Genomic DNA, 24,207 nt, shown 5'->3' on the forward strand with positions numbered 1-24,207 from the left:
GTCCCTTATTTTCAGTTCACGAGCGATGTTTCTCATGAAAATCCTCGAATTTCATAGAACTCACTTTTTGATAACCTTACGGCTATTGAAAGTGTTCACCATACGTTTTCATTCACTTCCTGGCCATCATTGCCAAGCTCTTTGAAACGATAGATTGCATTAGACACTATTTGTCGAGGTAAGCAAACGAATTACTACACATCATCGTTTTCCTTGCTTAAACAACTCTAAAATAGCATATCTTTTGCTTGGCATTGTAAAAAGGCCAAAACAAATTGTTAACTAAAAATACATTATAAAATATTTTATGATTGAAATAATAGAAAAAAACGAACAAAAATTAAAAAGAAATTAATTAACTTCTATTCTTTGATTTGCTTTATGAATTTTTGCCGCATACTGTAATCAGAATCCCTCTCAAGAAATCATTCAGAAAATATACAAGTTCCCACTTCTCACTTTTGATTTTATTTTCAACTACTTACTATGGCGCTCTTGATAACCTTTTGAGATTTGACTTTTAACTAATCTTTTCTACGTCAGCGCCATCAAATGGTTGTATAATATACATATTTACAAATATTATATACAACGTTGTTTCTTCTTTGTGTTGAATGAAGTTTATTGAATGAAGTGGTTGTTAAAGAGTCGTTAATTTTTTTTCAAATGTGTTCGTTTTCCGAACTATTATCAAATTAATCAGGCATTATATTCTATCAGAGCAATTAGATTTTGCTCCCAATATCTCGCTAATTTCTATTTTAATGATAAATAATTTTAATAGAGGAAAGAATAAAATTATTTTAGAGAAAACTGAGATTTGTTATATCTTATTTCTACTACTGATAATAATGAATGCGTGTGTTTCCTTGCATATGTGTGTGAGTGCGTTTCCTTGTGTAACCCTGTTTCTTTGTGAGTGAGTTTGTGTGTTTCTTTGTGTGTGAGTTTGTGTGTGAGCTTGTGTGCTTCTTTGTGTGTGTATGTATGTTGTCGCTCTAAAGACCCAACCATTTTACTTTCAGTTACCAAATTTGGCTCATATATACTTCGGAAGGAGGGAATGTGCATTTTTGACCAAGTGGATTTTTTTTATCTGTCTCTCCCAGTCAATCTAAGACGTGTGTGTGTGTGTGTGTGTGTGTGTGTGTGTGTGTGTGTGTGTGTGTGTGTGTGTGTGTGTGTGTGTGTTTCTCTGTGCTTGTGTGTGCACGCGTTTTTCTTTATGTATGTGTATATATATATATGTTGGCACTCTAAAGGAAAAATCATTTTTCTTCCAACTGCCAAATTTGAAACAGTTATACTACGAAAGGTAGGAATGTGCACTTATGACCAAATGGATTTTTAGAGTTTTCATTTTTCTCCCAGACTAAAAGTTAAGTTCAGAATATATTGTAACAAAAGCCATTTGAAAATACTAAAGACAGCAGACAAAACAGAAGACAAAAAAAGGAGAAATCGATAGGAAAGGAATAGATTTATTTTTCCAATGAGTATACACTGATCACGATCACGCAGATACAAAAGCCTGCATCAAGCAAACATACAAAAGGCGTAGGCATATGACAATTTAATATAGGCTCTCGAGTTTTTAAATGCATAATTCATTTAACGCAACATTCCTATGGACATGAAACCACTTAAACAACATAAAATCACAATTGACATAAAATAATTGTAAATAAAAGTTCCAAAATTAAAACATTTTTAACTAATAAATTTCTGTTTAATAAGTAGTACATAAAAGTAAAAGCACAGAAAATATAGTTTTAGAGGGTATTTGTATTCCTATGAGAAAAGTGTCTGTTTTCGTATAGCACCATTCACTAATGTAATCTAAATGCCGCAGAAAGTTATGGATGACGATTATTTGAGAGATATTTAAAATAAAAAATATTTCATATGTATATGTACAATTTATGTTCGTTAAGAGTTTATAAAAATAACACCAAGGAGATATTACTTAGTGGCAAGGCTTGGAAAAGGTTGGAAAATAGATATAAGATTTTAAACACTTCGTAACATTCATATGTAAACCTATCACAAACATTTACTTTGCATAAGGAGTTTATTTACTTTGCACCTGGATAGTTAATAGATTTTCTAAACAGAAATCCAGTGGATGTGAAGATTATTCGAAAATCGACTAGAAGTAAAGATTATCACAAATAGGAATACGAAAATTTGACGAGAAGGAAATACATTTCACAGATGAAGAAATGAAGTGAAGCTACTCTATAGCACGACAAAAAAAAGTTACTGCTAATTGACGCGTGCAGTTAGAAAATAAATTATCCAATCATCGTGTGGTTATAGAACATTTATCAATTTAATTTTAACACAATTTTTTCTTTATAATATATACTTTCAGCATTTGTCTAGATCGCTTAATAGTGCTTTAAATACACTAACCATAATGCCTTTTTATTTAAATTAAATTCAAAAACATTTGATGATCATTTTTAAACAATTATAAGCCCTTTTGATCGAAATATTAGCACCAACTTCGAAAATCCTTAGTTGCATGCAGAAAATGCAAGCATTTAAAAACTTAATTACCAAAATACGCTAATAGAAGCTGTTCGCTTAAAATTTATATTTAATAATTCACAAAATGGGGCATATTTCACTGTTGAAATGCACTCAAAGCTCTTCCAAGAAATACAGTCTGGGCGGACATTTTTCCGATACAGCAGGCGTCAATTATGTTGTGAACCGACAGAAAGCACAGAGGAAAGCGGACCTACAGTCATAGAGTCTGGAAAAGTACATAACTGAGCAATTTATCCCAGAGGAACGGGGCTGACCATGGGTTTGCCATCCAGAACGGCCAGAATATTCTGAGCAGCCAACTTAGCCATTTGAACACGAACAGAGACCTCAGCGCTGCCAACGTGTGGTGTCAAAACTGAAAATAAAATTAGGAATTAAAAGCTGAACTGGTTTAAATTCAAATGAAAAGAATATTTGAAAATATTGTATCTCTTTTCTGATTAAAGTTGCGTTCATGCAAGAATAACTATTGCGCGCTGTAGTTATCTTTCCGCAAATGTGAGCAGCTGACACAACACTATCCGGAAAGTGGCAAATAATTATTCTATAAAGATCACGTTATCTTCTTAAGATTGGCGCGATAGTTGGTTTTGTATGAGCAATGCTTAAAAATTCATAGTAAATGACATTTTTACGATTCGTACAGAAAAAAAAAGAATACATTTTCGTTATTCGAGTGACAAATAATTTTTTACTAGAATGTCATTTAAAAAATTATTTTATTAATTAAAAGTATCAAAAAGGAATGCCATATTATAAATATATAATTGAAGTCATAAGTGCATATATTCTTTAATTTTTAAAAGCTAATTTTCTGTACCATAAAATGTTTATCTTTTTCGTTCTAGAAAGTTCCGTTTGAAAAATCTGTAACTTTAATAAAAGATTTAAAAAAAGCAAACAAAAAAAAAGAAATTATTTAAGTCACATTATCCTCTTAAGATTGGCGTACCTCTCTGTTGTGCCGCAGTAGGTGGTTTAATATGAGCGCTGCTCGAAAATTCATAACAAATAACTTATTACGATTCGAAAACAAACAAAAAAAAAAGAATACAGTTTCGGTATTCGAGTAAAAAATAATGTTTTATAGAATGACATTTTTTTTGAAAAAAAAGTATAATTATTTTAATAATTAAAAGTATTAAAAATAAACCTCACACGATAAATATATAACTGAAGTCATAAGTGCATATTTTCTTTAGTTTTTAAAAGCTAATTTTCTATGTAATAAAATTTTTGTCTATTGCGCTTTAGAAAGTTTCATTTGATAAATCTATAACTTAAACAAACATAATTTAAAATTTCTAAAAAAAAAATATTTAAGAAAAATTTACGAGTATTCGAGTAAAAAATAATGTTTTATAGAATGACATTTTTTTTATTAAAAAAAGTATAATTATTTTAATAATTAAAAATATTAAAAATAAACATCATACCATAAATATATAACTGAAGTCGTAAATACATATTTTCTTTAGTTTTTAAAAACTAATTTTCTATGTAATAAAATTTTTGTCTTTTTCGCTTTAGATTCATTTGATAAATCTATAACTTTAACAAATATAATTTAAAATTTCTAAAAAAATATATTTAAGAAAAATTCGTCTTTACGAAACGAAATTCAATTAATGTAAATTGTTGTAATGAATTAGCTTGCTTAATTTCTTTCTAAAAAACTGCTTCTATGCCTCAAATTTTAAATATCACTATTTATAAATTAAATAATATCAATAAGAGAAACCCCTATTATTTTGATATTATGTATTGAATATTAAAGCTGTTAATTTCTTTTTTGGAAATTTTCTATAAAACCAAATTGACATAATCTTCAAGCATCCAAAAAAAGCCTATTTTAACACAATAATGTTTATAGGCTAGATACTATCTATAAATGGTGACATGCATGCTGCAAGTCATTCAAAATGCTCTATAGAGCAACTTATAGTACCATATTTGGTACATAGTTACTTTTATAATAGAAAGAACATTAAACGTTTTTTAAACAATACATTAACCTTTTTTTTTTTTTTTTTTTTTTTTTGCCTTACTAAGGCGTCAAGGGTTTCAAAAATTTTAAACAGCCTTTTTTTAAAAATAGAAGTGTAAACGTTTTTGCTCTGTAGTTTCGAAGAACATTATAGCATAAAAATCATTCTTGCATCAGTTTAAAATTTAAAAATTAACCTTTCAGTGAAACCAATTTTATTGTACACAATTTTTTACTAATTTTATAAATATTTAGAAATGTCTTTAAGTATATTTTACAACAATATATTTCATTCTTTTTTAATTGCGTATTTATAATACATGCGTTTCGACAATTATTAAATGCATTTTTAGTGTGCATGTTATCCTTATTATAATTAAAAGTAAATTTCACAAATAATATGAATATAGAAGAATTAATATGAAAAATATCATATTGCAACATTCAAGACTAAAAGTTCAAATCTCCTTTAATTTTGAAGACATATTATATGCAAAGAGACTAAAAAAGAGGAGCTTACTGATATTCTCAAGAGTAGTGAGAGGATGATCCTTAGGCAAGGGCTCTGGGACCATGACGTCTAAACCGGCAGCGCGGATTTTCTTGTTCTTCAGGGCGTCATACAAATCTTCTTGGTTCACGACGCCGCCCCTGCAAAGACATGAGTGCTTAAAATGCTATTTTAAGAAAATGACATTGGTTGATATAAACTGACAAAATGTTCTCAGCAATCCTCTTTTGACACTGCCTTTGAATTCAGAAAAATGACACCTTTTATTTCGCATTTGAATAAAATTTCTTATACAATCAATTTTTACTTTCTCGTATATATAGTACTCAGAAAATATAGTAATTGTCAAAAAAAAAAACTCAAACTCGAGATTTTGAAGAATTTCCACATTTTAGAGCTTCTTGAGTTCGAAAAACGCATTTGTGGAAAATGTCCAATTGTCTGTTTGCGATAATAAAACTCAAAACTGTTTTGAGAAAGATGGATGAAATTTAGTATACGGTCTTTAAACCACATTTGTAGATTTCTATCAAATTTTGAGGAAAATTCGCTTAAAGGAAGTCTATAAGTCTATCTGTCCGGCTGTTCGAATAGAAGTTAACACAATAACTATAAAACGAAGAGAGCTAGATAGATAAAAATCCGATATACAACATTAACATATATAATTTAGACACCTTTCACATTTTGAACCAAATCCAACAAAGGATTGACTGACCTTCAGTTTTTACTTTCAGAAATTTGTAAACGCGATAAATCAAAAATGCAATGATTTAAATATATGAAATTGATATGGTATTTTGTGACAACAAGTGTAGTATGTATCAAATTTTTGTTTCAATCGGTTGGGAAAAACATGTTTAAAACACGAATTAGATTTTCTGATACTATTAACCGTATCCCAGGAATTAATTGCCAAATAACTTGACAAGAGTCACACGACATATTCAGTAAAAATGCTAAATTCCCGTCAAAAGTTAATATTTCGTAACTATTGTACGCCAATTCTATACAAGGCGTTATAACATAACGTTATAACGTTGATAACACCTTTATTAGAGATCATGCGGGAAAGTTTTGAGCAGCCACTCCCATTGGGTGTTTTTTTTTCTGATAAATAAATATTATATATTTGAAAAATCTATAGAAAAACTTAAGATTTACAAGAGTAATTCCTGATTAGTTTTCTCCAATTTTGTTAAGCATACCAATATGGTCATCCTGACTTGGCAAGAGAGATAAAGTATGTTTTTGTTATCTAATCGTAAGTCTTTTTATACGATTCGGAAGAAATGTATAATTAGCGCATAGTTAGCCCATTTTAGCTCATTTAGCCGTTCTACCAGAGGCTCAACGAGCGTTTATAGGATCTGTATGCACGGGGGGGGGAGGAAAATACATCTAACTTTACGTCTTACAGTTCGCGCATTTTTTTTTTTTTTTACAAGTATTTAAAAAATTTTAGGACCTTAATTGTAACTGATAACATCTAATTAATCGCTATGCTACAGTTTTACGAAAAATGACATTTTTAATCTTGCCACCTATATGCAAAACAATGTTGGAGTTTATACTTTTGATATGCAATATAAAAATGGAATTATATTGCAACATAGTACGGAACCTCTCCATGGGAAAATTGTGGAATTTCTAGGCTACCATTTATGCGAAAGTAAAATGGAGTGTATATTGGAACTGAAACATATTTTATTTAGGGCAAGAAGAATGTGAACGCTCTTTTTTTTATTATTGTTTGCCAGTATAATTGAATGAATTACATTGGGCATAAACTTGTTGATGCTTAGACCATTTTCTTTACTTTCAAATAAAAATGGCTCAAGTAGAAGATCCTAGGCATGTAATAGGAATTCAGTGCCTTTATATATCAGTTTTTCCCTAAATATGATTTTACCAGAATTCCATCAATATACGTTTGGAATAAATTTATAAATGAGATTAATTCATTCATTTCAATTATAATTAAAATATTAATTACAGATGCAGAAGTTTTATGCATGATAATTAGGTTGTTATTATTTATATAACAATTATTCGAAATATGTATACACATTTTGAGACAATTCTGAATGTGTTCAGACAGATATCATGTGTATCAGACATGTATCAAGACATTATGTTGCACTCACCTGCTGGTATTAACGAATACTGCGGTGGGTTTCATCAAATCGAAAGCTTTCTTGTTGAAAAGGTTTCGTGTTTGCTCAGACAAGTTGCACATGGCGACGATGAAGTCGCTCTGTTTCACAAGTTCTTCAAATTCAACGTACTGAGCACCCATGTCCTCAGCTACAAAAGAAATGTTAAAAATAAAAACTATTATTTGATTGGAAAAAGAAAAAAAAATAGAGCAGCATGATAATCAAATATTGCCACAATTTTGAAAATCAAAACGGTCTAATTAATATTAAATATCAATTCTTGTAATATCATTTCAAATATTACTTTTTTAATTTTGTTTAAAGATTTTGTTTGCAAATTAATAAATATAAATATTTTATATTTAGATTTTAAAACAATAGGTGGTTACATTAAAAATATATTGTTATGATGATATTACTTATGATTTTTTGTTCTTTTTCATTTAAAAAGTTTTACTTTCATCAATATTTTTTTAATATAAAATATAAAATTTATTATTTAGAAACATAATTCATGAATTATGTTCTTGCATTCATTTATTAATACAAATTATTATTATCTATTTTGTCTATCTATCTATTATGAATCTATTATCTATCTATTTTAGCAATCTATCATTATGTAATTATTTTTTATTATCTTGCCTACAAGCAGAAGACAATGCATGCATGTATCATTATTCTTTTATTAATGAACGACTTGTTAATGATTGCTCGTCTTTCTAATGAATGTTCGTCTTCCTAATGAATATCCGTCTTGCTAATGAATGTTTGTCTTTCTAATGAATGTTAGTCTTCCTAATGAATGTCCGTCTTGCTAATGAATGTCCGTCTTGCTAATGAATGTCCGTCTTACTAATGATTATTCGTCTTTCTAATGAATGTTTTTCTTCCTAATGAATGTCCGTCTTGCTAATGAATGTTAGTCTTCCTAATGAATGTCCTTCTTGCTAATGATTGTTCGTATTTCTAATGAATGTCCGTCTTACTAATGAATGTTCGTCTTTCTAATGAATGTCCGTCCTGCTAATGAATGTTTGTCTTCATTTAGAGCGAACATGTTTCACCATAAATGAGCTACCTTCCTTTTCTTATAGATAATTATTAATTATAATTTATTTGGACTTAGATATAAAATTTCTTTAATAGCTGATGGTAATTTAATGTGCAATGCATTTATTTATTTAATAGATGTGTTTTTAGAAAATCGAATGGTTTGATTTTCATGGTGAAAATGAGTAGAAAGGCATCAATACAGTCTCAGATATTTTAAAACAAATACTTAAAAAAAACGAATCTATTATATATGTTTAGGAGAAAATACATTTTTATAAAAGTGAATTGTGGTAAAAGTTGTTTGTTTTGGACAGATGGTATAAAAATTAACAGTTCAGATGGAGAACAGGAAGAAAATATGTTAGGAAATATATCTTTGAATTTAAAATAAGAAAATCTTAAATAATAGCAGCATTTCAGTAAAAATTATCGTCTGAACATAATATTCATATTGTTCTTCATTTTCTTTATAATAAATATAACGGCATCCTTGATTTTTCTTCCTGAAACTATTCTTTAAATACAAAGTATTATATTCTTTAACTGCACTAATAGAATATTACAATCAGCAGGTTTAATTTGAGGATTATGAGGATAATTTAACTATGAGGATAAATTCTCATTATATGAATTTTATAAAATTGTAAACATGTTTCTAAAGAGTTTGATAATTTTAATATGTCTTTTAGTACTTATAAAATTAAATTTTCAAATCCTAATGTGTGTTTCAACTTCTAAATTCCTAAAATAGTATTTTTTTAAATATTTTTTTAATTGATTATATTTAACTTTCACATTTTTTGATTAATTATATACAACTTCCAAATTTCAGCTAATATATTTTTACTATTTTTAAGACTGAATATATTTAGCTTTTAAATCGCTTATGCATTTTTTTGACGTTTCAAAGACTCAGCGTTCACAACTTCTAAATTCTTAACATATTTTTACTTGTTTTTATATTGACTGTATACATATATTAAATTTTGAATACGTTTTTAATGTTTTTATCTATAGCTTTTATTATCTGTATGTTAGATATTCATTTTGTAATGTATTCTATATTTCAAGTTTTCTGTAAAGTGTGTTTTCATCTAAATAAACTCTAAAATTTTAGTAAAAGTAATAAATTTATCAGTATCTCAGCATTACCTGGTTTGATAGGATGGAATACGTCAAAGTACAGCACTTTTGCAACCCCGAAAGGCAGGATTCGTTTCATTACACCTTGACCTAAAGTTAAAAAAAAATTAACGATAAATGTTCGAAAAAAAGTATCGTGATGCCAACAGAATGGAATAAATAAAAAGCTCAAAAGAAAATATTTCTTACCTATCCTTCCCATACCAACAATTCCAACAGTGGCATTGGTCAACCCTTGACCGCAGAGCCAGAGAGGACTCCAGGCATAGACCCATTCACCACTAAAGCAAAAGTAAAGATAATGTAAAGGCGTCTAGAAGTTAGATTATTTATTTCTGCAGTCAACAATCGTAAAGGATTCAATATATGCTTATAGGGGGCTCTGACAATTAATTATTCCACGCTAATTTAATTTTATATAGATTCCTATAGGAAGACTACTTATTACAATGGTTTTCATGACGAGGTTTCAGGAATATTTCTGTAGTTCTTCGCCGATCATGGTCCCCAGAACCCGAAACCACCCTTTGTTCAAAAGTTGTATATGTGGGAGCGAATGTGTTCATCTTCTAAAAGAAATGATATTTTAAAATCTAAATTAATTTCTTAATTTTCATCTTAATTTAACTCACACTAACTTCATTTTAAAATGCTCTCTTTATTTCTTGATTCAATTCCACATTTTAATTAATTAATTTTGCACGCGCTCTGTAAAACTGCTGAATTCAACAGTTTTACACTCTGAGCAAAGGGATAAAAATCCCTAATGCTTGCAACATTCTTTTAAAGATGCCTAAGATTCCCTTTCCTAAATCAACATGTGTCAAGGAAATCCCTATCAAAATCTCATAGTAAAAACACCAGTTTCGGTCTCTTTTGCTTTTTGTTGCTCTTGTGTCGCGATATAGATTAAAGCATGTTTTATGATCGTTTCTTTTACTTTCCTCCCGGGATGGAATAAATCAAAGTTTTAAAATTTTAAAAGTTTCTTCTGTTCGGCCATGCAACTGCAATATATATATCTTGTTATCTTGTGAATATTGCATTTTAACCCTTTATTTACCGAATTATGTTGCCATCAATTTTTTCACCTTCATTTTTTCACCAGTAGTTAAATTTCCTTGCAGAATAATACCAGGGCACCCAAGAAAAAAAATTAATTAATAGAAATATTTTAATTAATTTAATTATTAATTAAATATTTTTAATTCCTACTTAATAGCTTATATGAACTCTTTGCTATTTCGGTTACATTCTCCGTGTTCTTTAGAATACTATCAGCAAACATAGTCATATTACGAAGATGTAAGCCAGATTTAAATGGTACTTTCAAGTACCGTCAGTAAATAAAGTGTTAACTGGCCTGGAATATGTTGTTAGAAATGTAAAAATCTCGGACGAATTCGTAAATGGGCCACCTAGCTCTAAGGGAGTGGAATTGGTGGGGAGATCGAATTTTTCTTTTCGCTATAACTTCCTTAATATTGAAGATATTAATATTATCCAAATACCACTTTTTTATTGAAGTGAAGGGATAAAAATCCTTAATCCTTACAACATTCTTTTAAAGATACCTAAAATTCCTTTTCCTAAATCGACACGTGTCAAGCAAATCCCCATCAAAATCTCATAGTAAAATCAATAAAGGGAAACACTTGGGTCTTTTCGCTCTTGTAGACTGCCGTATCTTTTATGATCGTTCGTTTTTTATACAAGTAGACCTACTGGGATGAAATAAAGCGAAGTTAAAATTTTAAAAGTCTCTTCTATTCGGTTACATTGTGAAAGTTATTTCTACTCAATTCATATGAAGATTAATAGTAACCACTCTCTCTTTCTGGCAAATGAACATTTTCTTTCTGAATTAAAAATACCATTGATAAGAGCAGTTCGAAGGTTTCTTTTAAATTAAAGTCGAGGAGATTAAGAATTTCCGAAATACATTGCGTTTTATTTCTCCAACAAATAAAGGAACAAGTAGAGAAATTGACTCTTCTACGCTTCCGTTGTAGAGCTTAATGCCTCAGAATTAACTCCCACTTGACGATATAAAAAAGAAACAAATGAAATAAATTCATTTACACATTACACACTTTTCCCACATAGCACTGCTTCGAAATGTATCGCGATTTTATGCGATTTTCTTTGTCTTACACCAATATATCTTCTGAACAATAAACCAGATTCTCAAATGCGAATATTTTCAAACTAAATACAAATACGAATAAATCAAAAGCAGTGCAGAACATTTTCTGTAGTGGCTTTTGTTCAGAGCGTTTTATGTCCCTTCTGAATCAAATAAGCCAATTTCGGAATTTATTATTCGAAATTTTTTGTATCCATGAGAAGATCTTTAAAAAAATTGATCAAATAATCCATTCTAAATGTTTATATTAATTTGCATTAATAATTTTATTATTTTCCAATAATTTTTCATCAATCTTTGTTGAAACAAATATTTTAAAAGGTACTTTTATAAATGAACTCAAACAATTCAATTTTAAAATATATGTGCATATAAGAAAAGTAATTAAGTATGTTCTACAATATTCGGCTACCGGAAGCCATTTTCTATGCAATTACTTCCAAATAACCACTCACCTCTTATACTATACATAATATCAGAGTGAAATAAATATTCCAAATTTAACAATACGGAACGAAATTATAAAGATAAATAATACAAAAATTTGACAATCGAACTCACTTTTTAATAGCTTTTGAAGCATCTATAAGCCTTCTTCCAGCAGCTAGCAAAAGAGTAACGGTCATTTCAGCAACAGAGTCTGTAGATACGTCAGGTGTATTGCTGACAGGAATGTTTCTGAAATGGATGGGACATGAACATAAAACTGGTACCTAGTATATTGCTTTGAATAAACTGCATAAAATCAATGTTTAATTAAAGAAATTAATATAATGAAATCGTACTAACTTTTCTTTGCATACTTTAGTATCAATATGGTCATATCCAACGGACATGGTGGCAATAGCCTTTAGTTGAGGACCTGTAATATATACATTCAGAGGCATGAGTGACAAAACTTCAATAGAAGTTAATTTCATTTTAGACAGGAAATGCACGATAATATCGGGAGTGATCACCCCCCCCTCCCCCTCTTCACTGTTATCTAGTGACAAAGATACTCATAAAGGTACTATTTATAAAAAGTGATTAAACATGATTTTGCCTGTAAGTAATGCATCCTACCAATTCATCTTCGCTAGAAAGTCTAAGCTTGGTACAAAAGCGTGCTTAATAATTCATCTTCTAAAAAAAGAGTCATAAGCATGTTTAAATTCCTAATTGATTAAGACGAATTATTCCAATTAGATTAACCCTATAAATTTCTCCGTACAATATTTTTATACTCCTCGCATTTTATTCATAATATATCTTTAAGCCTTTTCAAGTACTTAATTTTTACAATTTTTTTTATTTTTTCACTCATACTGTACACTGTCTTATTCATTCATCCAGTTTTATTGTACTACAGACATTTTTTTATGTTATATGTATTCGTATTTTGTCATTTGCATGTTGTTGTTTTTTCAAATTGATTCAATGTAATTTTTTCTTTCTTTTTCTTTTTCTATTTCTTATTTCTTTCTTTCTTACTTTTTTTTGTGTGTTTTTATTAAGTCCACCTGCATCTATACCAAACCGGAAAAGGGCCACATGACCTCTAGAAATGGAGATGTGGTGTAGTGTATGCAATGCAAGCAAACATTCGGAAACAGAATTAATAAAAGTATTTAAAATGTATTCAAATTTTCCATTATAGTTTTTGTTTCGTAATTTGACGGTTATAATTTCGCAATATATTATTCTAAGAAAGTAATTATTGTGTTATCTTAAAATGTCAAGTAATATTTATTCATTAGAGCCAATTTGAATGCCACAGGTTTTTTTTATTTTTTCGATTTTCCTTTTCTCTCTCTCTCTCTCCCTCTCTCTCTCTCTCTCTCTTCTGAAATTTATCTCCAGGGTGGCATTTAAAATTTGGGGGTGAAAAACTTTCAGTATGGTGGTTGGTTCTCGCCATCCTGGTGAATACAAAAATGATGTGAGGCGACTATCTCCTATCGATGATGGGACGTACCTCCTACGGGAGGAATTGAACTGTGGCCGGTGATGGCCCTAATACTCAACCATAGTTCACGCCTATGTGATTATTCAAATATTCATTCGGCCTTTGGTCGGGTCGGAATGAGCATTTTTGATTGATTCCTTTGAAGTTTAGCCATAAAAACTTGCATACTAATAAATATATTTAATGCGTTCATTGCACAATAGCAAAGTACATATATGCATATCTCAAGAAACAGAAACTTCTCTAGACGTATCTTGCTTAAGATGTGATTTAAATGTATAATTTTGGTGTTGCCAAATCGCATGCATCTTGTTATTTGAGTGTGTGTGTGTGTGTGTGTGTGTGTGTGTGTGTGTGTGTGTGTGTGTGTGTGTGTGTGTGTGTGTGTGTGTGTGTGTGTGTGTGTGTGTGTGTGTGTTTCAGCTATTCACATACAAACGGCAAAATGACAAGCATCAAGATATAAGTTAAAAACTATTTTTAAAATTCGGAGAAATCTATAAATAAGTTAAAAACTATTTTTGAAATTCGGAGAGATCTATAAATAGAGACTTGAAATTGATTTTTCTTTTTATGATTATAGTACTCATGTTTTACTTCTATTCGAGAAAAAAAATTGGAATACAATAAAATGACATTACAATAAATTATAATAAAATGACTTTATACGTTTCTCGTTTAACAATTTTTACATGCATATGTTGTTACATATTTTCCTGATACATTCGTAAGCAGTGCAACGGTGAAATACTTCGTTTATTTAATCCAACGGCTGAAAAATTTCGGTGATGCGTCGCTCTGGGCTTTATAAAAAACAAAAATCTGCTGATAGCAAGAAAAACTTGCAAGGAATGTATTAACCGCAAACTTGGAGAAGCAAAAAAATTTTTAATAATAAAATACAAGCATTCTATAAGTAATTTAAGCAATGATGAAGAAAGCGAAGAAGTTATTCTTCTTTTTAAAAACGCAACGGACCCCATTAATTTTTTTCTGTCAAAAAATATAAATGAAAAAAGATTCAATGAACTTTTTTCGATTCGTAAAACTGTTTATAAAGCTCACAAATAATAAGCACAACAACCTACAATCAAAGTTTTTTATTATAATTATTATTATTATTAAATGCATATAATTGTGTAAAATTGTAAGTTTATTGCAATTAGTATTCCAAATAGGCAATAAAAGTATGATTCTACGTCTTTATGATAAATAATTACTTTTAAAATTTAATTATTGTGTATAGAGTTTAATGGGATTGTAGTTAAAGCTATCATTCGCTTTACATTATTTTTAAAACGTGTGATCGTTAATCAACGTATTCAGATGCGCATAAAAATACTTGTTTAATGATCACTACATAGTTTAATGCTATCAGTTTTGAAGTAGAAATTTGATAGCATTAGTACAACATTCAACTGCTAGTAGTAGTAGTAGTAAGTAAACAAGTTGTAATGTCGTTTTACTTTTTAGAAGCATTAAAATTGATTGCTTTGAATTTCTACTTTATGTTTTTTATGCATCGTTTTACATCAATCTCCTGAAAGGTGTATAAATGATGCTTTACTGAATTTTCGAATGAAATGTTCTGTTTTGCGTTTATCTTTTATAATACAAAAAATAAAACCTGAATTATTCATCATCAAAACAATAGCTGCATCTGTTACGCAAGGAAAGTTCAGAATTCTATTCAATATGACCTTGATTCAGACTTTTCAATACATACAATAAGCTAGCATCAAATGAAGCGGCTGAATTCCATCATATAGTAACCGAAATCGAAATCCCAGAATACGCATTTTTATCCGAGCAAATGGAAATATTTTACTACAAAAATAAGTTTCATAAGTGACTGAAATATTTTATATAATATTTTTTTCTTCCTTAAAAACCCCATTACTCATTTATAAATATTCTGAATTATTTTGAAAGATGCTAGCCTTGGTAAACACGATAACCTTGACGCTACCTTGCAACTCGTGGTTATCATCAGTCAGAAACATTGAAAAGAAGATGCCATTTCCTCATTACAGAATAAACTTCAGTTGTGTTAAAACGATTCAAAATTATACATTCTTTTTCAAATACTTGTAGATGTTTCGAAAGAAACATCTCAATTGTTCAGAGAGTTTGAATCAAAACTTCTCTTATTTATATTTTCTTTCATACTTTTAGTGAAATAGATTTATTTGGAATTCTTTTGTACTATATTTCATTTTTACACTTTTTTTACCCATAAAATTCGAATTACTGATCATAAAAAAGGCTGAACGAAAGTAAACAACAAAATACATAGACTGTTCACACATTTTCCAAACGATTTTGTACTCTCTATAGAAAAAAAAAATTGTGCGGAAAATTTATTTTCATAACAGTTACGTTTTTGAAAATATAAGTTATCGTCTACAATTTAACAGTTTTGTTTATTTATAAAATGGTGCTTATAAAGAAGTGGTGGATGGAAAACATCATTTTTGATGATTTTGAAAAAAGTTATTTTTATTCACTTATTTAAAGGCGTTGTGAAAGTTATGATTTTGCGATATTTGTAACCACAATGCTAAAGTCTTCTATGTCAGATTGAAGTGAAAAATTTTTGCATTTATTTGAATATATCTAATGTGGTATCTTTAACGTTAAAAGAAAATCTTCCAAATCAAAGGTTTGTTGTAAAAATCACTAAAATGCTCAGTACAATTATAAATAATAATATTAATACTACAATAATCATAAATATTATTATTAATACAATTTGTGTCATCTTTTTACATCTTTTTATCTTTCTCTATGTCATATCGTTGAAAATATTTTTCTGTATATACCGACTGACAGCCCCTAGTAGAATATTGTTCAAAACTTGATGAATATCTGCACTGTTGATGTTAATCTGTGTAGAGAATTTTAGTCCATTTAACTCTCTTTTTTTTGTAATCATTATGTAAACTTAGATTCCAAGAGCCAGTTATACAAATTTCTAAATAGATTTTGCATGAAAATTTGAAGGAAATCAACAAATTTTTTTGTAAACAATGTACACAAAATTTTATCCGTCCAGCTCAAAGTGTTTCTGAATTATTGTGTTCACATACAAACAGACAGTCATAATACCAAAAAAGGTGTTTTTGAACTCCTTTTGAAAAATATTGAGTTCTAAAACTGGTGATTCATCAAAATATTGATTGATTTCGAATTTTTTGACGATTACAATACTTTCTCGATAGAAGAAAGAATTGTAATCTATAAATCAGAAATACGGCCATCAATTTTTTTGAAATGTTGTCAGTAAGACAAATTCCATTAGTATGATTCATTCAATAAGGAAAAAGAATTATTCTTTTTAATAAATATTTTCATACTACTCAAAGCACGTTTTTAAAAATTATTTTCCCCCTGTCGAAGATGACTCATTCGAACATGATATTTACATCAACATCAGTCAACCCGATTCTTCTTCCTGGATACACAAGTCCGTCGACATTTTTAGTAAGGGAATAAGGAAAAGAACAAGGACGGAGGTGCTTTCTCCTTACCAGCTGTTTCAATCACCTCCTTGTCAATGGGATCTGTCAAGAGGCATAAGAGAGCGTCCTTCCCTTTTATCATCTTGAGGAGGGCGTCCCTCTCGATGGGCTTTTCTTGGTCGTAAATCTCCACCTCGCATCTGCGGAGGAAAAAAGACAGACACTTTTATTTAAAATACATAGGTGATAATTTTAAAAATCAGATACCTTTATTTCTTAAGTCATTATATGAAATATAAGAGATTTAAACTTCTAGTGTTAACATCATAGCACGAAAACTTGTCTAGTTTGATTCGTCTACCTTAATTTTATTTTTAAAATTTATTGTTAACGTATAGACAAAAACAGTATTTAATGTCGCCACAAAGCGTGTTACTGTTGTAATTAGAACAATGAAAACGATTTTTGTAAAGTATATTAAAAAAATATTTTGAAAAATGTATTACAGGGGAAAAATCGGTACCTCTAAATGTTTTTTTTTTTTTTTTTTTTTTGCTAAGTGATTGTATCTACTACCCAAGAAGTAACCATGTGCTAAATTTGATTGTTCTAAATCCAATAATTTGCGTTATAGAGAATTTTGAATGATTCTTTCATCAAGCATGCCGCATTATACAGTGTGATAATGCAACATGCAGTATGATACTCTGTAAACATTACCATTTTAAAATTCTTATCGTAAAATTAGATATAACTATACCAACGCTATTTTTTACTTTCTGCTAAACAAAATGCACAAAATGAAAAGCATTACAATCATAAAAAAAATTCGACCTGCAGCCATATTTCGGAAACATATGAGAAAATGGAGGAGAGAATACAATCGCTGATAGCATAATGATTCATACTGCTGGATAACAAATAAAACTAACAATGGATTTTAAATTGTTGACTCCGCTATTACACTATTACCAATGAAAATAATACCCCAAACCTTTCGAATATATACTACAATAAAGGTTTAACCCTTTCAACCACAAAAAATTGGGGTCATTGGGTAAGGTCGCAAATGCCTTAAATGGATTGGTGAACAACAGTTACGAAATATTGATATTTGGCTTGAATCTAGCATTTTTGCTTTTATGAGTTATTACGTTCACATGCACGCGAAGACACAAGCAGAGAGACGATCCATCCTTTGACATATGATTCAAAATTTAATAGGAATTTTAATTTTAGGCGCTAAACCTGTGTGCACTATTTCGGGAACACAGACTCAGATGACCAAAAAAATGGATGTCTCTTGAAGTCAATGACCTCATAAAAATTTCAGTCATTAAATCTTCTATTAGGGACATTTTCTCAAATCTTTTGCATTTAGCTCTTTCTTAATGCAAAAAGTTAACACTCATTTAATGTTTTTATGCATTTTTAATATTTTGCAACTTAATAGGTAATATAAAATGTAATATTTTTTTCTATTCTTTTTCTGCACCAATATGCATTTTCTCTAGAGGGTTCTTTTTTTTTTTAATTGTTTGCAAGGGTCTAATGCCACCAAGTGTAGTTTGTTCCTTCGTGCTAGGTGGGGTTGCTCTTCGGCGGCCCCATCAAGTTTCCTGAGTGGCCGCAGGCTAGGGCGGGATATCGTACAGTATGCTAAACCTGTGTGCCAATTTAATCTACCTAAGTCAGTGCTTTTTGGAACTATCGAGTTCACTTGTAATCGAACATTCAAATAGGCAGATTTCCTCTGAACGGATTTCATTCGAAATTTGATGAAATTTACTTCTAAGTCCATACGTCAAATTTCATTCACATAGCTCAAAGCATAGACAAACTGATAGACAGAAACGTATAATGCCAAAAAAAAAATGATTTTCGAATTCAGAGTTTAATTTAGTTATATTAACGTCCCGTTGTAAAGCAACACTAGGGCTATTTTGGGACGGACCTCGTCATTTTGAATCGCGGTCAGATGACGAGGACGACATCTGAGTTGGCACCCCCCTCTCCACACCACACCAGCGGGAGGACGTTTAGCATGACGGATCTACTGTGCAACAGACCCCCCTTACACGACGGTTCTTCGGTGGAAGCGGGTCTCGAACCTGAAACCCTACGGCTCACGAGCCGAGACCTTACCACCAGGCCTCCGCGGTCTTTCGAATTCAGAGAAGCATGAAAATGGAGATATGTCAAAATCACTCTCTAATTTTTTGACAATTATAAAACTTTCTTTATACTTCTAATGAGAGAATATGAGAAAGTAAAAACATGTTGGAACATTTTCAATTCGATATAAACATCTTAAATTTACTGGTGTTTATATCGATTGTTATTTCTGCTAAAATAAAAACTGAAGTAAACAAATGGAAATATTTAACCACATATAGCATTTATCTTTTAAAGTCTGAACGTTAATATGCAATTGCTCTGAGTTATAGCAATAGTTCTTACAATTTTTTCCAATCGCAAAATTTCCCAGAATATTTCGCTAAAATTTCCTTTCTCTAAAAAGTTTTCTTTTCAAAAGTAATTTTGTTTTCCTTTCTCTAAAAAACAAATGTTCGTACTCCTATCTGTACATACATGTAGGAAAATAAACAGGAAAATGAAATAAAACTATAACTGATAAAGAAAACGGAAATTAAGTAAGATATATTGGCAGTAAAATTTTTAAAGTAATCCATTCTATGCAACTTTCTAAATTAGTTTTTTTCTTTTAATAATCTGATAGAATCTCTCAAGCCAGTGTTCAGTAATTCATAAATTCATTTATACACTTTATGTGGGAATTCATTGTTTATGGAATTCTAATGTGAGAATATGATTAAAAATTATTTACAAAACTTAAATCAGTAAAATAATTTTCATTGCAATTTTTCGGCAAGGTATATGCAATACCAAAAAAAACTACCAATTTATGATACAAATAAGAAAAAAATAACAAGTTCCAGGGACCGTTGCTATGTTTCAAAACGGCGCCAGTTCGCTTACTATAACTCAACTATTGCTTAGCAACTATATCTAAACGAATAATTCTCTTTTTCTTTTTACTTAGCAACGAACGGTATAGTATGGTGTATATTTGTAATAAAGAAAAATTTATACAAACTCCTGGTTTACAAGCGTTTTACTAAAAACATTCGAACCCTCAAAAATGATTATATTATACTTCCACCGTACCTCATTCAAACGAAGTTCAAACTAAGCAACTGGTTTCAATTCAAATGAAAGCGACTGACAGTTGCACTTTAGCTATCCAACTTCTAGTATATATAAAACTTATTTTTCCTTTTAAATATAAATTTTTAAGTTATGTATTTACAATATGTTTTTAAATTAATATTTTTATTTTTATATATTTTTTTATTGTTGTTCACAATCTCAATTATAAATTCATTTAGAATTTATATTTCTCTCTCTCTCTCTCTCTCTCTCTCTCTCTATATATATATATATATATATATATATATATATATATATATATATATATATATTAAATATTATCTGCATTCTTCGCAGTTCTCATCTCATCTTATTTATTCATTTGCTTTTGGAATTTTTGTCTTATTGGCTTGTGCTTGGTCTAAGCTGTGCTTTTGCATGCTGCCACATACTGTGTTTTCTCTTCACGTTAAAAATTTAAAAGAAAAAACTCTTAATAATAAAAATGATCTAGTGAAATAAAAATATCGTAATTTAATTAACTCTTAGCCTTCAAGGTTTTTACCAAATGGATGGGCTAAAAAAAAATCATAAAATTAAAGTTGGTTTGAATTTCACCATAACGATGAATTGCACTGCTACAAATCACATTAAAAAATTAAATTTTAAAAATTAATAGTACTGAAGGGGAAAAATTGCACTGAAATGAAATTGGTATAATTAAAAAGGATTTTTTTTAAGTTTAAAATAATATTTTTTTAAAAAAAATTTTGAGCGATAATTTGTTTGAAGTTTCTTCCGAAGCATGTGAAAATTTAGATTAATTTTAAATTAATCGAATACTTAACTTTTGCATTTTGAAATGTTGACAGCAGTAATTTTTTTCTTTTCACTTTAAATTAATTTTCTCTTAATTTAGATGAAATTAGCTTAATAATTTAAAGGTTATATGAAAAAAAGCCCTTAAAATTAGAATGACTTTTATTTACATTAATGTGAAGTAAAATTTTTAAAGAATTGCAACAGATTTAATAAGACTTGGTTTATATTCCGGACTATTTAATTACAAATTACATAACATCTTTCATTTCACTTATCAACTATAATTATCACTACTCAAATGAAGCGATGTGTCTTAAAAGATTTGTCTTCGAAACTGAAAGGAATTCTGTGCATGCGGTTTATGATTCATTTCGTCAGAAATAAAATACAATGCAATAGCCTTCACTTAACAAATTCTCATTTAAATATATAACCTACAGAATCTTGTCTTGGAACAATATTTACATAATATTCTTTCCATATTTGAGACATGATTTATATCTAAAAAATTTTTCCGATTTTCTGCAGAGGGAGTTGGGGAATTGGAGATGTTTAGGGAGGGAAAGGGGGTTGCAACCTTTTGCAACTTTCTATTTTACCAAGACCTCTAGCGATTTTACTCTATTACTGAAATTGCAGAGTTGTTTAATTGTTGAATCACCTACGGAATAATCCTATCACTGGCTCTCTGACCCGCCCGAAAGCACATTGATAATAATTACTGAATGACCGGACCACTGCAACAGCAACACTGGTAGGAACTATTGTTGAGTCCTAAGGGCCATTACCGGCCACGATACAACCCTTCCCTAAGGAAGTACGTCCTGTCATCGATGGGAGGAGCCAAAGCCCCACGTTTTCGTGTACACTCCAGGGTGGCAAGATCCATCTACCATACCGGAAGCATCTCATCCTCATTTCGAGATGCCCCCTAGGGGGGGGTCTCTCCTACGAAATATGATACTGCTAAGAGTTACAAAAAATAATGAAGACATTACAATGAGTAATAAAGATGATAATGAAGGGATTATTAAAAATCTTTCTCAAAAAGCATTGAGACAATATAAAGAGATCCACAGTTTCAACAAAATGTTAAGGATGATGCGCTTCAATTTTCAAAAATATGAATTTTTAAGAAAAATGTATGATTTTTATATAAAACATGTACAAAATATGACAGACTTTTATAATTTTTAAGGATAGAAATAAGTATTTTCTCCCTCTTCTTTAACTTCAGTTTACAGATTTCTATTCAATGTTTTTTTATAAAGAAGAATTTAAATAAAACGACGAGACTTCCTTAAATAAAGACACCACTATATTTGTAATTCCAATTTATTTTATTTTTTAATTAAATTAATATTATTTTATCATTTCAGAATTTTTCTATTCTCGTAAATGAGATTAACTCAAAAACCTTTTTTGATAAAAAAAAAGAAAATTGTAGAACGATTTTATTTTTCATGAAACAAGAACTATATGAAGAAAAAAAAAAAGATATTGATTTTTCTCCCTTTGTCTGATCTATATTTACGTGCAAATATCTTCACGAGCAGTCATGCTGAGAGAAAAATACGTTACCGCCATTGGTCATTTCTCTTTCTCCTTGAGTTGGTTTCACCGTAAATATCGATTATTTACAGGGAAGCCTTTTTTGTAAACAACCAATGAATACTGACGGCTTCGCTGTCATAAGATGTCAGCGGTGAAAACTGCTGTACAGAGGATTACACTTGCGTGATTCTCTTGTTTTTTTTCTTTCCAACTGTGAAAACTGCTGTGCAGCGTATTATGCTTGCGTGATTCTCTTGGTTTTTTTATTTATTTATTTATTTATTTATTTATTATTTTTTATTTTAAGGATATAAATACTGCGACAGTTTGCATGCGATTAATTTTTTTGAATACATTCTGCTTATGTGAAACATAAACATAAACAATGGAATATATTTTAAAATCGTGATACGCAAAAAAGTCAAATTCATAAACAAAAAGAATTTTTTTAAAAAATATATTGTTTGGAAAATATGCTTATATGCAATTAATTAAAAATAAAAAAAAACCATGCATGCTTATTTATTACTGAATATTAGACGAAAATAGGCCATTTACTAAACTTTTTGAAAGCGATCCTGTAATATCATAGGTTATTAATTCGTACTTATGTAAAATAACAAAATTTGTAGTATAACCGAATTAAGAATCTATAAGGATATTAAAATATATTTGGAATCTAAACAAAAAAATTCTTTTACATTTAAAATTTTGATTTTTTAAAAAACTTTTTTGTATACATATTATACAGAAAGTATAGTAACGGTCAAAAAATTCGAACTCGAGATTTCGACGAATCTCCAGGTTTCAGATCTACCCGAGTTCGAAAAACACATTCTTGGAAAATGCCAAAGATAATTCAAAAACCGCTTTGAGCTAGACGGAGAATATTTCGTGTGCGCTCTTTATTCCAAATTTATAGACTTCTATCGAATTTCGAGCAAAATCCGTTCAGGGAAGTCTGTCTGTCCGGCTGTTCGAACTACAAAACGAAAAGAACTAGATGGATAAAATTCGGCACACACATTTACAATTTATAGTGTAGACATCTGTCAAACTTTGATCCAAATCCAATTAGTGAATGACCATCTGTTGGTTTGTTCTTTCAGAAACATGTAAATGCCATAACTCAGAACTCAAAGAGTTAAATATATCAAATTTGGTTTGGGATTTTGTGACTACAAGTGTAGATATTTAACAAATTTTTGTTTCAATCGATCGGGAAAAACGCATCTAAAATACGGATTCGATTTTCCGATGCTATTAATTGCAGAGCTTCATCGCCAAATAACTCGTCAAGGTGACACGATAGATTCAGTAAAAATGCTAAATTCGCGCCAATAGTTAATATTTCGTAACTATTATATGCCAATGCCATGTAAGTTTATTACAGAGTGTGCGAGAAAGTTTTAAAGAGACCACTCTCGCTGGTTTTCTGTCAAAAACCACTTACCATCACTTCCTCATCTTAAATTTTAATAAATCAAATATTACAAGACGAATAAAAATTAATACACTTTTGTCATACCATTTATGCCTGATTAATATGCCTATCTTTCAGTTTTAGGTTTGACTGATTTCTATATTTATTTTTTTTCGTTTCTTTCCCTTTGATTAATGATTGCATATCTGTCATTCCATGTTTATCTCACAAAATACATAAATAATCGAAAAAAGCTCTCAATTAATTAAA

General features: G+C 29.6%; 1 protein-coding gene across 1 annotated transcript in view; it reads right to left on the reverse strand.

Annotated features, from left to right (window-relative positions):
* Nucleotides 1-1,465: 1,465 nt before the first annotated feature.
* LOC129966880 (glyoxylate reductase/hydroxypyruvate reductase-like) overlaps nt 1,466-24,207 on the reverse strand; it is a 30,137-nt gene continuing 7,395 nt past the window's right edge. The window contains exons 2-9 of the mRNA XM_056081486.1: nt 17,037-17,167; nt 12,348-12,420; nt 12,120-12,236; nt 9,602-9,693; nt 9,422-9,502; nt 7,202-7,361; nt 5,064-5,194; nt 1,466-2,911 (exon numbers count right to left, since the gene is read on the reverse strand). Of these exons, the coding sequence (XP_055937461.1) occupies nt 2,787-2,911; nt 5,064-5,194; nt 7,202-7,361; nt 9,422-9,502; nt 9,602-9,693; nt 12,120-12,236; nt 12,348-12,420; nt 17,037-17,167 (910 nt within the window). The 3' untranslated portion in view covers nt 1,466-2,786. The remainder of the gene's footprint in view (nt 2,912-5,063; nt 5,195-7,201; nt 7,362-9,421; nt 9,503-9,601; nt 9,694-12,119; nt 12,237-12,347; nt 12,421-17,036; nt 17,168-24,207) is intronic.

The sequence above is a fragment of the Argiope bruennichi genome, chromosome 4 (assembly GCF_947563725.1).
Source record: "Argiope bruennichi chromosome 4, qqArgBrue1.1, whole genome shotgun sequence".
Taxonomy (NCBI): Eukaryota; Metazoa; Arthropoda; class Arachnida; order Araneae; family Araneidae; genus Argiope; species Argiope bruennichi.